Source organism: Cinclus cinclus, chromosome 17 (genome assembly GCF_963662255.1).
Source record: "Cinclus cinclus chromosome 17, bCinCin1.1, whole genome shotgun sequence".
Taxonomy (NCBI): Eukaryota; Metazoa; Chordata; class Aves; order Passeriformes; family Cinclidae; genus Cinclus; species Cinclus cinclus.
The window spans coordinates 12672006-12685530 of NC_085062.1; the positions used below are offsets into that span (position 1 = coordinate 12672006).

The following is a 13525-nucleotide window of genomic DNA, read 5'->3' on the forward strand; positions in this document are numbered from 1 at the left end:
TGGAACTCCTGGAAAGGTCAGTGCAGGGAAATGGATATTTTGGTCTATCCATGGATATCCAAAATGAGCCATAAGTGTAAAATAAGGATTTTTATCCTAATAAGTATTCCAGTTCATATGCCGTAGTTGAAACAAGCTTGTTCCAGGAGGATCCAAACCCTGTGTTTCACACCAGATCAGCCTAAAGGATCCCAGCAATCCCTTTGGATTTGTAACCCACGGGTTTCTGATTCACCATCTGCAAACAACTTGGGAGAAAATTCCAAGGGATCCAGAAAGATGAACCTGTTTTAATTTAAATTATATAAACTCTGGTCTAATTGCTGTGTTCACACAGGTGTTCTCCCAGCAGCACATCCAAAGATAATTTTTCAGGATGAACAGAAGGAACCAGACACATTTTGAAACAATTTTGGCTCTCAGGAGAGGGAGCTTGTATGGATTTCGTCTTTTCATAATTACTGTTTGCTCTCAGTTTTCTAACAGCTACATTTCACAGTCTTTAAAAGTTAATTTATTTGCCAAAAGAAAATGAATCTTATTTCATAATTATACTTTCCTGATTTTCTAGATTTTAATAAGCAAAGAGCTCAAAGTATTGCAAGTAAAGACGAGGATTCCTCCTCCTGCCCAGGGCCTGTCATGGTAAGCAAAGGGGCTTTATAGGGTCAGTGACAGAGCAGAAGAATTTAAAATGGGAAAAGCATTAGGGAATTAATGTTTACATGTGGGATTGTTGAGTTTTAGGCATAGTGCTAATGCTTTTTGCCTAATGCTGCTATAAATCTTACAGCTTTTAATGACTTTATTAATCAGGCTGTGGGAAGGAAAACTGTTGTTAATGCCAGATTTGTTGTCTAAGGGCCTGTGTTGGAGAGTTTACAAACTTCAGTGAGTTACTGCTCCTGAAATTCTCTGTACACCTCATCCTGTGGGAGCTTTTCCTTGGCTGTGGATGGTTGGGGAAGGTGGCAGCAGGTGCCAGTGCTGCAGGTGACTGTCAAACTTTGTTCCTCAGGATGAGGAGACTCAGCACAGCCTTGAATGCATCCAGGCTAATCAGATTTTTCCCAGGAAGCAGCTGATCCGAGAGGATGAGAACCTTCAGGTAATCACCACACTGCTCCTGTTCACACTGCCTCCAGTTGGTTATGGAGTCTCCTCTAGAATTTTAATTCACAGCACAGAAAGTAATTTTCCTCTTAAATGCTGCTGTGCTGTTGGTAGGACAGAGAACTTGGGCATGTTATTACGAGAAGTTCAGTAGTCTGAAAAATATCACTGCTACCTGTGCACTAATTCCAAGGGTCAGGTTTTACTCTATAGTTTAGAGCTCTGTTTTGGAAAAGCAACACTATGCTGATTAAACACTGTCTTTACATTTGGTTGTTGTGAAGCCAAAAGTCTTCTGTTGCACAAAAGCAGATATTTTAAAATTCCTTCATTTTCCAGAGATGTTTTTGAAATCAGTTTAGTTCAGATGATTTACTATAGAATCATTGAGTAGTTTGGGCTGGAAAGGACTTTAAAGCCCATCCAGTGGCACCTCTTGCCATGAACAGGGTCACCTTCCACTGTCCCAGGCTGCTCCAAGCCCCAGTGTCCAACCTGGCCTTGGACACTTCAGGGATCCAGGGGCAGCCACAGCTGCTCTGGGCACCCTGTGCCAGGGCCTGCCCACCCTCCCAGGGAACAATTCCTTCCCAATATCCCATCCAGCCCTGCCCTCTGGCAGTGGGAAGTCATTCCCTGTGTCCTGTCCCTCCAGCCCTTGTCCCCAGTCCCTCTCCAGCTCTCCTGAAGCCCCTTTAGGCCCTGGAAGGGGCTGTGAGCTCTCCCTGGAGCCTTTGCCAGGTGAGCCCCCCTCCAGCTCTTGCTGCCTGGCTCCCCATGTAGACACTCTTACATCAAGTGAAGAGTTTCTTTGTAATATAAGGTGTTTTTATTTGATCCAAGCTGCTTTTGTGTAAAACCAGATCACTTTCAGGTTGAGCATTTACACTTTCCACCCAGATCAGCTAAACTGGGCTTAAGTCACATTTTTAATTAACCAGGGACAATTTCCATGTGTGGTATAATGAACTGCAGGTTTCTGACTTTATGAAGTATCAGCTTTTGTGCATTTTCATATTTACTGTGAGAAATAGGGAGCAAACAGCTTGATTTGTTCAAGCTCAGCTTTGTAGCATTTAGGGATCCAGCCTAGGCTGGTTACCTGGACTTGCTGGGTGAATAGTGGGGAAAGAGCAGGGAACATTATTCATCCTGGATGTTGTGCCTGCTTTACGATGAATTTAATAACATTATGGAAATGCCACTCTCCATTAAGTAAGGAATGAGAACATAAATCAAGGGCTTTGTCAGCCTGCTTGCCAAAATGTGGGGATATTTTTCATAAAAATTCATTGCTTTCCCTGATGGGGCACTTACTACTGAAGAAAAGTAACATAAAATAAGAGATCATTTCAGAAAAAAAGCTGCAATTAACCTCGGAGCCAACCTTACCTGATGTTCCTCCTTAGCAGCAATAACAGGGCTGAATTCTCAGCAGGCTTTGTTTGATTTCTTGTGCTGCAGGAGGGGACAGGTTTTTGGGAAATGGTCTCTGTAATCAGATTCTTGCTGCCTTCCTGCAGGTGCCGTTCATTGAGCTCCATGGGGAGAGCACAGAGTACGTGGGACGAGCAGAGGATGCCATCATTGCCCTTTCCAACTACAGGCTCCACATCAAATTCAAGGAATCTGTTGTGAATGTAAGTGCTTTCAGGTGTTCTGATCTCAAGGGAGATAACAGAATTTGAGATAAGAGTACAGTGATCCCCCTTGTTAAGAATAAAAATATTTTCTGATGTTCAGATGGATTTCTCAGGGACAATAAATATGTATTTAGTCACCAAAGGGTGACTCAGCAGCTCTGAAAATCAGATGTCATTAGGAAATGTCACATCCTTCAACCTTCACTTCATATCTGGCTGTGTTAGCCACCTGTTGTCCCCAAGCTCAGTGGGGAGAAATAGTCCGCATTCCAAGGGCCTTTTGGAACACCTAAACCTGATTTAGAAGCTTCAGAAGGTGGGAGTGGGTCCAGCTGCTGAAGTTCTGTGCCAGATGTTGGGTGGTTTGAGTGCAGTCTTTGATGTAACAGGTCAGGAGTGGGACCTCACCTTCAATGCATTTCTTTAGGGAGTTTTATTCCAAGTGTCCATTCCTTAAAATGGTTCCATCTCCAACTGCTCTGGTACCAGATGCAGTGAAATGGTGTTGGACAGTCCTGGGCAGTGCTGTGATGCTCACACAGACCAGTCTCACCAGCTGGGACACTTCCAGTGTGGAAATCAAGAGTGTCCTGAGGAATGCCAGGGAATGATGGAGTTCCTTTATTAGAGAAACCATTAGAGCACGAGCTGCACTTCCTGTCCTTAGGAAAATTAGGGATATTACTTTATAGGGTTTTTCAATTCAGTATTTTTGAGCATAGCAAGAATTGATGTTTTTCTCAAATCACATTCCTTGTGTTCGGGGAAGAGTTCACAGAAGCTTGTCAATATTCCCATCTTAATTTTTCTCCCCTGACTTTCACATGCAGTGTTCTGCCTTCTCATTTTGTGTGATATCTCATTACCATCAGCATGATTAACTAGAAATAATCAGAGTATGAGGTAGAGCAGTATATAAATCATTCTTTGTAACCATATATATTGCTAGCAAACTTCTATGAACCCCACTGAAATCCAGGGCTTGGGATGTCTTTAAAGATAAAACATTTTTCAGTAATGAAGAACCATATTTAAATTGTTAATTTTTGGCAGTAGTAATCCTTTTGGTTATTGTTGACCAAAATTCTTGACCAGATGGTGATTTTCCAACTCAAATCTTCACTGAGTACTTTTTGATTAAGTTCATCTTGATTCTTTCCTGCTGTTTTTATGCCACCACAGCTGTTCAGCAAATACCTGTAAGACATTCTTCATTCCTGGGGTGTGGCTTTTCCCTCTTGTTTGGTTACAATTCCCGGGCTGTGAAAATGGTGCTGTGACACCTCAGTGAGCAGCACAGAGCTCCAGTTCACCTGGGCTGGGAAATAAATCCATTCAAAGTTGTTAATGTTCCCATTGCAACAGTGCAGAAAAGGGCTATGTGTGGAGATCTTTCCCATGGATAATTTCCTAGATCACAGTGCTAATAGGAACATGGTGTTTCAAATGCAAAAACAAAAGGTCCCACAGACCATGCATAAACTGGGGGATTATGACATTCAAGGGTGTTGACTTACATTTATCCACAGGATAAAAGTGCAGACTCAACAGGGATCTCTCAGTGCACAGGGGAGGTTTGGTTCCCAGGCCCAACTCTATTGATTCCTTAAGAAAATTTCAGACTTTGCAGCTGCTGAGTGTTTCTGTCTAATCACTTTCCTCCCTGTAAGCTAATTGCATTGATGGGAGAATTAACATTTTAGTGGAGTTTGTAGAAGCATGGATTGCATGTAATCTCTTTCCAATGGTGGATTTTGGACACAGTACGGAAGAAAAGTCATGATTGGGAGGCTTTGATGTGGAGGTGAGTTGTAGTGTGAGCTCTCTCTTGCTTGGACAAATGGTTGGATTGCAATATTCCTCATGTCTATGGGTGTTGTGGTTCATCCCTGCTGGAGAGTGGCATAATCCTTGTCCTCAAGCTATGCTGCCCAAATTCTTCACACTCAGAGCACAACAATTGTGAAAGAAGAGGGGGCTCAGAGGTGGCCTTCAAGACAAACCCAAAGTGTCATCAGCTGTAATTAAAAGCAAAATTTGCTTCAGACACTCTTTGTGGGTTCCATGAAGCTGGGAGGGATGCAGCTCCCTCCACCCTGGAGCCCTTCAGAGGTGTCCTTGCACCCTCAGTGCCTCCATGTGCCACCTCATCCCATGCTCCAGGACACCCAGTCTTGGCCTTGTGCTTGTTACAGCCACCAGCCTGCACCATAACCCTGGCATTATTCCAGCTCTAAGATGGGAAAACAAGGAGGAAATCCCAATTCCAGCTTCCAGGGCCTGAGTGCCACAGGAGATCCTGGAGAGGTTTAGGCCAAATGGGGCACAGGGAGGGTCTGTAGCAGGGTCACTGGTGCTTGCAGCAGCCTGGCCATGATCTACTGCATCCCACTGGGAGTTGTGGGCATGGTTTGGGCTCTTGGGGGAATAGTTTCAGCACTGAAAATGTAACTTTTGCTTTTGCTAACTACAGAGCTGTAATTCTCTAAATATATCTTCTACTGCTCTTAGATAACAGCTCCAGTCATCAAAACCGTTTTGAAAACCCCTCAAAAATAAAAAGTTGAAGTTGTAGAAGGTTGCTGTTATTTAAAATGAGATAATTTCAAATAAGAGACAGTCGGGAGATAGTGCAAGAGCAGAATGCTCCTGTACTCCCTATAATGGGATGTAATTTGCCTCAGATAACAATGCATGTTTATTCTTATAAAGGCAAAAATGATGGCTTCTCCCTGCCTGTTTCCATGCCATTATTAGAGGGAAGTGCCTGCAGATAGAATTGATGGCTCTTCCAGGAATGGGCTCTGGGTGTTGGACTGGCAGCAGCCTGAAGGATGTGCAGTGGAAAGGGAAGGTTATCAGGGAGGGAATGATGGGAGATAATTCCACAGAGCTCTGCTGGGGAAAGAATAATGGCCAAGAAGGAGATTGAAAACACCAGAGGACAGATTTTTATGACTGGGAAGGAAAATTAAAAAGATTAATGGGTAGGTTGTCCTAAAGAAAAAGCTGCAGATAGTGAGGGAATCACTGGTGGGCTGCTGGACGGGAATGGATGGCTGTGGGGAGCAGAGGGCACAGGGAAAGGGCAGGAAACAAGGAGTGACTTTGGAAGAAGGAAATTAAAAATAACACAGGAGGAGAGGAATTAGTTTGTCATTAGAGTGCAGACAGAAGGAAGAAGAGCCACAAGCAGAATGCCAGGAGGCGGGAAAAGGTGGAGAACTGCTTAAATGAAGATGGACATGGGAAAAACCAGACTAAGACAGGGTTTGGGGAATAAAAAGATAACAGACAAAGCAGCTCTGGACTTAAAAAGCAAGTCTGAAATCTTGACTCAGCTGGGAAAGATGCCTTACTTTCCATGTTGGTGCCATTTAATTCAGTGGTAGATTTAAGTAAGTTATTCCAGAATCATTTAAATTGGAAAAGCCCTCCCAGGCTATCGAGTCCATCCTCTGCCCAATCCCCACCTTGTCCTCAGCCTGGAGCACTGAGTGCCACATCCAGGCCTTCCTTGGATACCTCCAAGGATGGAGACTCCAAACCTCCCTGGGCAGTCCCTTCCTGTGCCTGACCACCCTTTCCATGAAGAAGTTCCTCCTGGGAATTATTGGTAGGTCTGTGTGGGGCTGTTCAGTTGTGAAGACAGACTGGAAGATTCTGCAGTCTGAGCTCCATTCCTGTCCATTGATCAGACAAAACTTTGACCATTTACCTGCCTGGCAGACTGGGGTCAAGCAGGTCGAGGCTTGAAAGGAATGAACATGTGAAATACAGGGATCAGCTGTGGAACAGAGCACTTGGTGTGGTCTGTGCTGCACTTGAGTCCTCTGCTGCATTGGTGGAGTCACCCACAGTCAGCCTGAGCTTAGGGAGGGACAGAGGGGCTCTCACAGGAGGGATTCCTCATTTCCTGTCCCCTTCATGTCACTGATTCTGTCACAGATCTCAACCAGTAACAGTGTTGAAAACATGGACAGAATTCAAATTCCAGCTTTATTTGAAATCCAGATTTGAAAACCCAAACTACTGGGCTGTGGTGTCAGACACCCTCTTGCCAAGTCCTGTCCATGGATTTTCTGTCATTTCATGTGCAGGTACAACAGGAGCAGAGTAACTCCAATGTCCCAGCCTTGCTGGGAGCAGCAAGGGAGGGTTGGTGGCTCCAGAGCTGCCTCTGGTTGTGGTCTGACATGGGCTGAGCATTAAAAACTCCCTGCCTGTTGTATCTGGGGGCTGTGAGCTCTGGGCAGTGATTTGAGAATGCTCTGGGCTCTGTCTGAGCTGTTGCCCTGGGCTGTGCCTGCCTTCCCCACAGCCAGCAGAGTTCTCACCCCTCTCCTGGGCACAGCATTTGCCCTGAGCTTGCTCCAGGCATCTTCCTGCTCGGAGGAGGTTTTCCCTTGGTTCATATTTTTGAGGCATCTCTTTTCCTAAAACCTGTTGGTTTTAGTTCATTTCCTTTATTTCTTTCCACCAAAATGAGATACTTTTTAAGTTTTGTGGTGCCTGAGAAGATGCTGTCTTGATTCCTTATCCTGGAGCTTTGATTCGAGGTGACCTTCAAGAACTTGCCCAAGCATGTGGAGAAGCCCTGGCTCTTCCAGCCACATCTTGTAAGCCCCAAGCCAGACCTTAAACTGCTGGATCTTGGTCCTGTGATGGCAAAAATCAGAGTATTTGAATGTTACTAAAGGATAGCAGAGGTTTTATTGCCTTGTGCAATGTCTGTATATTCTACTAAACAGTTCAAACAGCTCTGTGCTTCACATCAATTACCGATATTAGCTAAATTGAGGCAGTTATTTATGACTTCTGTTCATTTAAGGCAATAGTGTACATTTGCCCAAAGAAAGTAAAGTTCCAAAAATAATATTGAAAATTAATATTTTCGTCTTGTGGGTTTTCTCATCTTTAAAGGTACTTGCATATGCTCTCATGTGTTGCCTGACAAACCTGCTGCTGGTTAAACATGTCAGAAAACAGAAGTGTCTATAACTCTATTTCAGCTGGGAAAGATTCAGCATTATCACTCTAAATTCAGCTGCTTCCATTACAAGTGTTGATCTAAACAGGCCAAAGGGTTTTACTCTGAGGAGGAAATATTGGATATTACCATAGAAAAGCATCCAGACTGCAGCAGTCTGTTAAGGGGATCTTGCTTAGCAGTTCTTTTTGAATACTATCAGCTAAAAATATATTAAGATTCCTAAATTTGGACCTATAAGAGAGAAAGCTGCTTCAATGAGAGAGGAGCTGGGGTGTCTGCTGCCTTTACTGCAGCCTTCTCAGCTGCTTCCATGGGATCTCTTCAGGCTTTTGGACTACACAGGTCTGGAGCTGGAATATGAATACCTGGTACCAAACTTAAGAGCTGCTAAAGTAATTCTACATGGATTTCCCTCTCTGCAGATTTCACGTAGCCTACAATAAATCCTTGGGAGATAGGAGAAGAAATTGCTGTTACTGCTGCTTAAATGAAATAATGTGATGTGTTTAATTGCAGGTCCCGTTGCAGCTCATTGAGAGTGTGGAGTGCCGGGATATATTCCAGCTTCATTTGACTTGCAAGGACTGCAAGGTTATAAGGTAGGAGAAGCTCAGTGTTAAAGGGGGGGAATTTACTTTCCACCTACCATGGGCAGGGGGGATGCTTGAAGGAAGTGGGGTTTCTTACTTGATTTCCCTCAAAAGCTTTTTATTTTGTCTGATTTTTATACAAGGTGGACTGTGTGTCTCATTGTTGTGGTTCAGGACAGCATCAAACCTTGCTCTGAGCCCACTTGGCTGATCTTGGTTTTATTCTGAAACTGATTTTAGTCTCACTGTGTCTCTGCTTTGCAATTAGTTATAATACATTGTTTCAATATATTATTGATACATCAATGTCTCCATGTCAGTAGGTACAGAAGTCGATAAAGCCACTGATACACACATTACAAATGTGTTTAATTAAGCTTTGGGAGTTGGAGGCTTCATCCACCCTGCATTTTCAACACCCTTGAGGGTGTTGAAAGTCACTATTCTTGAGGCATGGTAACCTCCTGGAACAGAAAATGAGGGAATAAATGAAGAGAAAGTGAAGGAAGATGGTAAATCCAGGTGTGCAGGCAGCAGTAACTCCTGGCTGTCCTTACCCAGACTCCAGACCTGAGCCAGGGCTCTCTGAGCTGCCCAGACTGAGCTGCACCTCACTGTTGTTTTTTAACTTTTCTGCTGCAGAAATTAATTTGATCTATGAACTTTAATTAAGAAGGGAACATTTATTTTTGATTAAATGTTTGCTGGCTATACCGTTTGTGTAATGAAAGTAGCCCCAGCCATCTCTGAGCACTCAGAATGTTTAACAAGTCAGCTGCTTCCTGAAAGGTTGTTTTTTCACCAGGACTGATTTTACTTCAGAAGTGATATTTAGTTTAATTTGAATTCAGTGTTTAACTTCCTCTTCACTTGTAGCTCTTGACATTTAAGAAAGTCACCCTTCCTCCCTACATTAATTTATTTCCCTTCAGTAGTAGAATGGATACAAATTATTTGTATTTTTGCCATCCTTATCAATTTTCTCTCAAAATTGCATTTCCAGGACTGAGGACTTGATGGTGGTTGGGAGATGGTGAGGTCTTGGGACTGAGACAGGAGAGCTAGAATATATTCTTGTTCTTTTTCATGAGCAAACTTTGTATTTTGAGAAATAGAATCCAAGTGGAGATAATACTTGTTATTTACACCACTAACTTGAAAAGAATTTACGAAGAGTTTAGGGTGAGATGTATCTTGTCTGAGTGTGGATGTTTAATAGAGAATTATCCTGTCTCAGTGAGTAGTCTGGGCTTGCTTTACAGTCAGTGATGGGAAATAAACACCTCAGGCTGCAGTGCCTCACAACTCTTGGGAGATGTTGGACATGGCTTTTCCTTTCCACGGTGTGGCTCTGCGCTGTTTGCGGGTAGGGGAGATAAATCTGCCCCCAGGGAATGCAGATGCCATCATTAACCGGGACTGAGCCGAATGGAAATACCAGGGCAATATTTAAAAACTATAAAATCTTAAAGAAAAACGTCAGAGCTAAATAAATCACTGGTTTATTTATACCATTTTATTCTAAAGAGTCCAGGAATCCTCTTTGAAAAGAAAAGCTAATGTAATTTTAATACACTGCTTTGAAGATTGGTTTCTCCTGTGCAGGGAATATTTTCTCTGCTTGTTGTTAGTCTGTAACATTGGGCAAAGCTCAGTCTGTGCTTCCCAACAAAGCCAGAAAGAGAAGGGTTTAAAAAGGACCTTAAAACTTATCTCATTCCACCCCCTGCCTTAGGCAGGGGCACCTTCCACTCTCCCAGGTTGTTCCAAGCCCCAGTGTCCAACCTGGCCTTGGACACTTCCAGGGATCCAGGGGCAGCCACAGCTGCTCTGGGCACCCTGTGCCAGGGCCTGCCCACCCTCCCAGGGAACAATTCCTTCCCAATATCCCACCTAACCCTGCCCTCTGGCAGTGGGAAGCCACTCCCTGTGTCCTGTCCCTCCATCCCTTGTCTCAAGTCCCTCTCCAGCTGGAGCCCCTTTAGGCCCTGGAAGGGGCTGTGAGCTCTCCCTGGATCCTTCTCCTCCTCTCAGGTGAACCCCCCCCAGCTCTCCCAGCTTTTTCTTGTTTACAGGACTGTGGTTATAGTTATATTATATTAGATTATAATGATATTATAGCAGATTATAATGTGTGGGATAGTTTTCTCAGTCTCCTCCTGATTCCAGCAGTCAGAAGGGGCTGTAGCACATCCCTGCCTTTGACTTGAATGATCTCCCCTTGATTTCATAGGTAACACATGGAGCAATGTCCCCCTCATTTCTGGCACGGCACACCCTGGTTATTCCCAGTCACAGAACATTGCTGCTCAGGCAATCCTGACTCCCTAAGTGTTATTCCCCAGGTTTCATTTCACTGCCCATTAGGGTGCACATGGCAGGAAGTTGTCAGTATGGTGTTTATCCTCACTTTGTGCTCTCTCAGAGCTTTTCATGTTCAGTCTGTCACCTTCTGGAGTGATCTCACTTACCGAAAGTCGCCCGTGCAATGTTTGTCCCTGGGCCAGGTGTCAGTTTTCCACCTTTGAGCAGTGTCAGGACTGGCTGAAGAGGCTGAACAATGCCATCCGCCCCCCGTCCAAGATCGAGGACCTGTTCTCCTTTGCCTACCACGCCTGGTGCATGGAGGTGTACGCCAGTGAAAAGGAGCAGCACGGGGACTTGTGTCGGCCAGGTACGTGGGAACAGCCTTGGGATCACCAAGGCAGCACCTGGATATCCCCAGAAATTAATGGGATGGGTTTGATTCAGTCAGTCGGGTGTAGAACCAACAGCATTTTGTTCACCATGGCAGCAGCTTTCAGTCTAAACCGTATTTTGCTGATTGCCATGTTTTTTGTCTGGAACAGTGGTCTCCAAGATGGATGCTGGGGAGGAGAAGGGAGCTCCTGAGCTACTCCTGAGTTTCGGTCACAGCCACAGGCAATGATCTTTTTTAGTGGAATACCATCCTTGCTGCAGAGCTTTAGAAGCCCACAAGTAAATAAAAGTTCAAACTTGCCATGCTGGTGGTTGTAGCACTTGGTTGAATATAAGAAATCTGATTTCCAGGCACTCTGTGATCTCCTGTCAGACATGATTTACTGCCTCAGGGAAGTGTCCCAGTTACCAGGCTGAGAGATGGTCCTGGGATTCTGTCCTTGCTGCAGAAGCTGCTCTGGAGCTGGGCACAGGCTCTCATGTGTGTGCTGTCTGGGGAGGAGCAGGGATCACACAGTGGGAGGAGGAGCTCCCTGGCCCTGTTCCTTTTCACACAGTTCATCATCAGCTTCTGGAAAATGCCAAAAAACTCCTCAGAGCAGAGTTTCACACCCAGGGCTTTTCTTTCCTAACTGCATTTGGAAAATGGGAACTGGCAGACCTGCAGAGGGCTTGCTGAGTCTTGTCTTCCTTGTTGAAACAGAGGGACTTCAGCCTGATGCTAGGTTAGGATAATCCTGGAATCATGGTTTGGATTGGAAGGGACCTTAAAACCCATCTCATTCCACCCTTTGCCATGGGCAGAGACATCTCCTACTAGACCAGGTTTTTCCAAGTCCAGCCTGGCCTTGGATATTTTCAGAATAAGAAGCAACATTTACCTTTTCATTAACTTTTATCAATCAATTTTTTTTCTTGCAGCTTTGTCTATCAAATAATTTTCTTTACTATAACTTTATCTCCCTGTAGCTGCCTGTGGCTGGGGTCAGATGTTCTCCTTCAAAGAGCTGAATTATAGCTGAAATAAATAAATCACTGTGAATGTGGTTGAAGAAGTCAGTCCCCAGACACATTGTCATTTTTCTTCTATGTCCAAGGAGCCCATTACTTGGTAGATACAGACAAAAGTACTAAAGTACTTCAAAATCCATCCAAGTGTCAACAAAACATATTTTCTGGGAAAAATTTGTTAGCAGTGTCTGTAGTAGTGATACAGGCTCACAGGGTCAGCTTTAATAGGAAGCACAAGACCACAAAATACCTAGCATGTTTGCCCTGGGATTTTGAGAGTGGACTGGGATGCTTCTAAACATGATCAATGTTGGCTCTAAGTGCCTCTTAAAATACCAGCAGTTCAGGAGAAACGAAGAAAATATTAATATTGAGGTTTTGTTTCCAAGAGGAAAACCTGTGGCTTCACAGTAGCTAAAAATTAAGAGGGAAAAATCAAACAGAATATTTGATTTCCATGTAGCTTTATGTGTTTCTCTTAAAACCCACCAGGCTGAGCAGCATTGATTTGGGATATTTCTAGTATTCTTATTTGCTATCCAAAAAAATCCTTAAGGATGTAGCACAACTTTTAAGGTGCAGCTGATGGGGAAGCCCATCCTTGTGGTGCTCCAGTAAAAGAATTAGTGGGATTTTTAAATTTAAAAATCACTGCTAAGGACAAACCTGGCAGAGATTGTTGCCTGGAATGTGTTGTCTAATTCCACCTCTGCTCTTGATAAAGGATCTTTATAACATGGTAATTAATTAAGTTCTGTAATTAGGCTGCTGTCTGTATTCTTAATTTACCTATTTATATTTATTTCTAATTGTTCTGCAGCATGGCATTAAAAATCATTCCAGACATGTGCATTTCATCTTGGAATTAAACATGTATCTACAGATGTCTGGGGGATTGAAAGTCTTAGAGGGTTTTCTAAAATATTTAATGGAAATATGTAATACTTAAAGCATTAATTTTTCAGCAGATTTTCTCCCCCTTGAGTGCTGCTCTGCCTCAGGATTTAATGATACAGTAATTTAAAGAGACAAGCAATGGATGGACTTTCAGACTCGCTTATCTAGTGCTGCTCACATACTCATTAAATTTAGCACTTTTCTTAGCCCTGGAAACCTGGAAATGGTGTCTCATTTTCCAGACTTTCTGTCTTCTTTTTTTGCCATTGTATATTTTTCAATTATATTTTGAGACTTTAAAACAAAAGTGTCTAGGAAATAAATGGGACTCATTCCACTACCTTTAATGTATTAATCCAGTAGTTTGTGAGGCTCTTGTGATTGACATTTGTGTCAAACAATCATTTATGCATTTTACCTGTCTATTTCCACATGACTCACAGAAGAATAATGCCCAGTTTATGTTGGAAAACTGAGATGCTGGATACATGACAGGACTTGCCTGCAGCCATACAGGAACCTGGGGCTGCAAATGCGTATTCAATGGATTGCCCACATTCCAGGGCACATTCCAGGTC

At 43.6% G+C, this 13525-nt stretch overlaps 1 protein-coding gene across 6 annotated transcripts in view; it reads left to right on the forward strand.

Annotated features, from left to right (window-relative positions):
* MTMR3 (myotubularin related protein 3) overlaps positions 1–13525 on the forward strand; it is a 73295-nt gene that overhangs the window by 33902 nt on the left and 25868 nt on the right. For all 6 annotated transcript variants that reach the window (XM_062504483.1, XM_062504481.1, XM_062504482.1 and 3 more), the window contains 5 exons: positions 572–645; positions 1019–1108; positions 2637–2753; positions 8266–8348; positions 10847–11013. In XM_062504483.1, the coding sequence (XP_062360467.1) occupies positions 643–645; positions 1019–1108; positions 2637–2753; positions 8266–8348; positions 10847–11013 (460 nt within the window). In that variant the 5' untranslated portion in view covers positions 572–642. The remainder of the gene's footprint in view (positions 1–571; positions 646–1018; positions 1109–2636; positions 2754–8265; positions 8349–10846; positions 11014–13525) is intronic.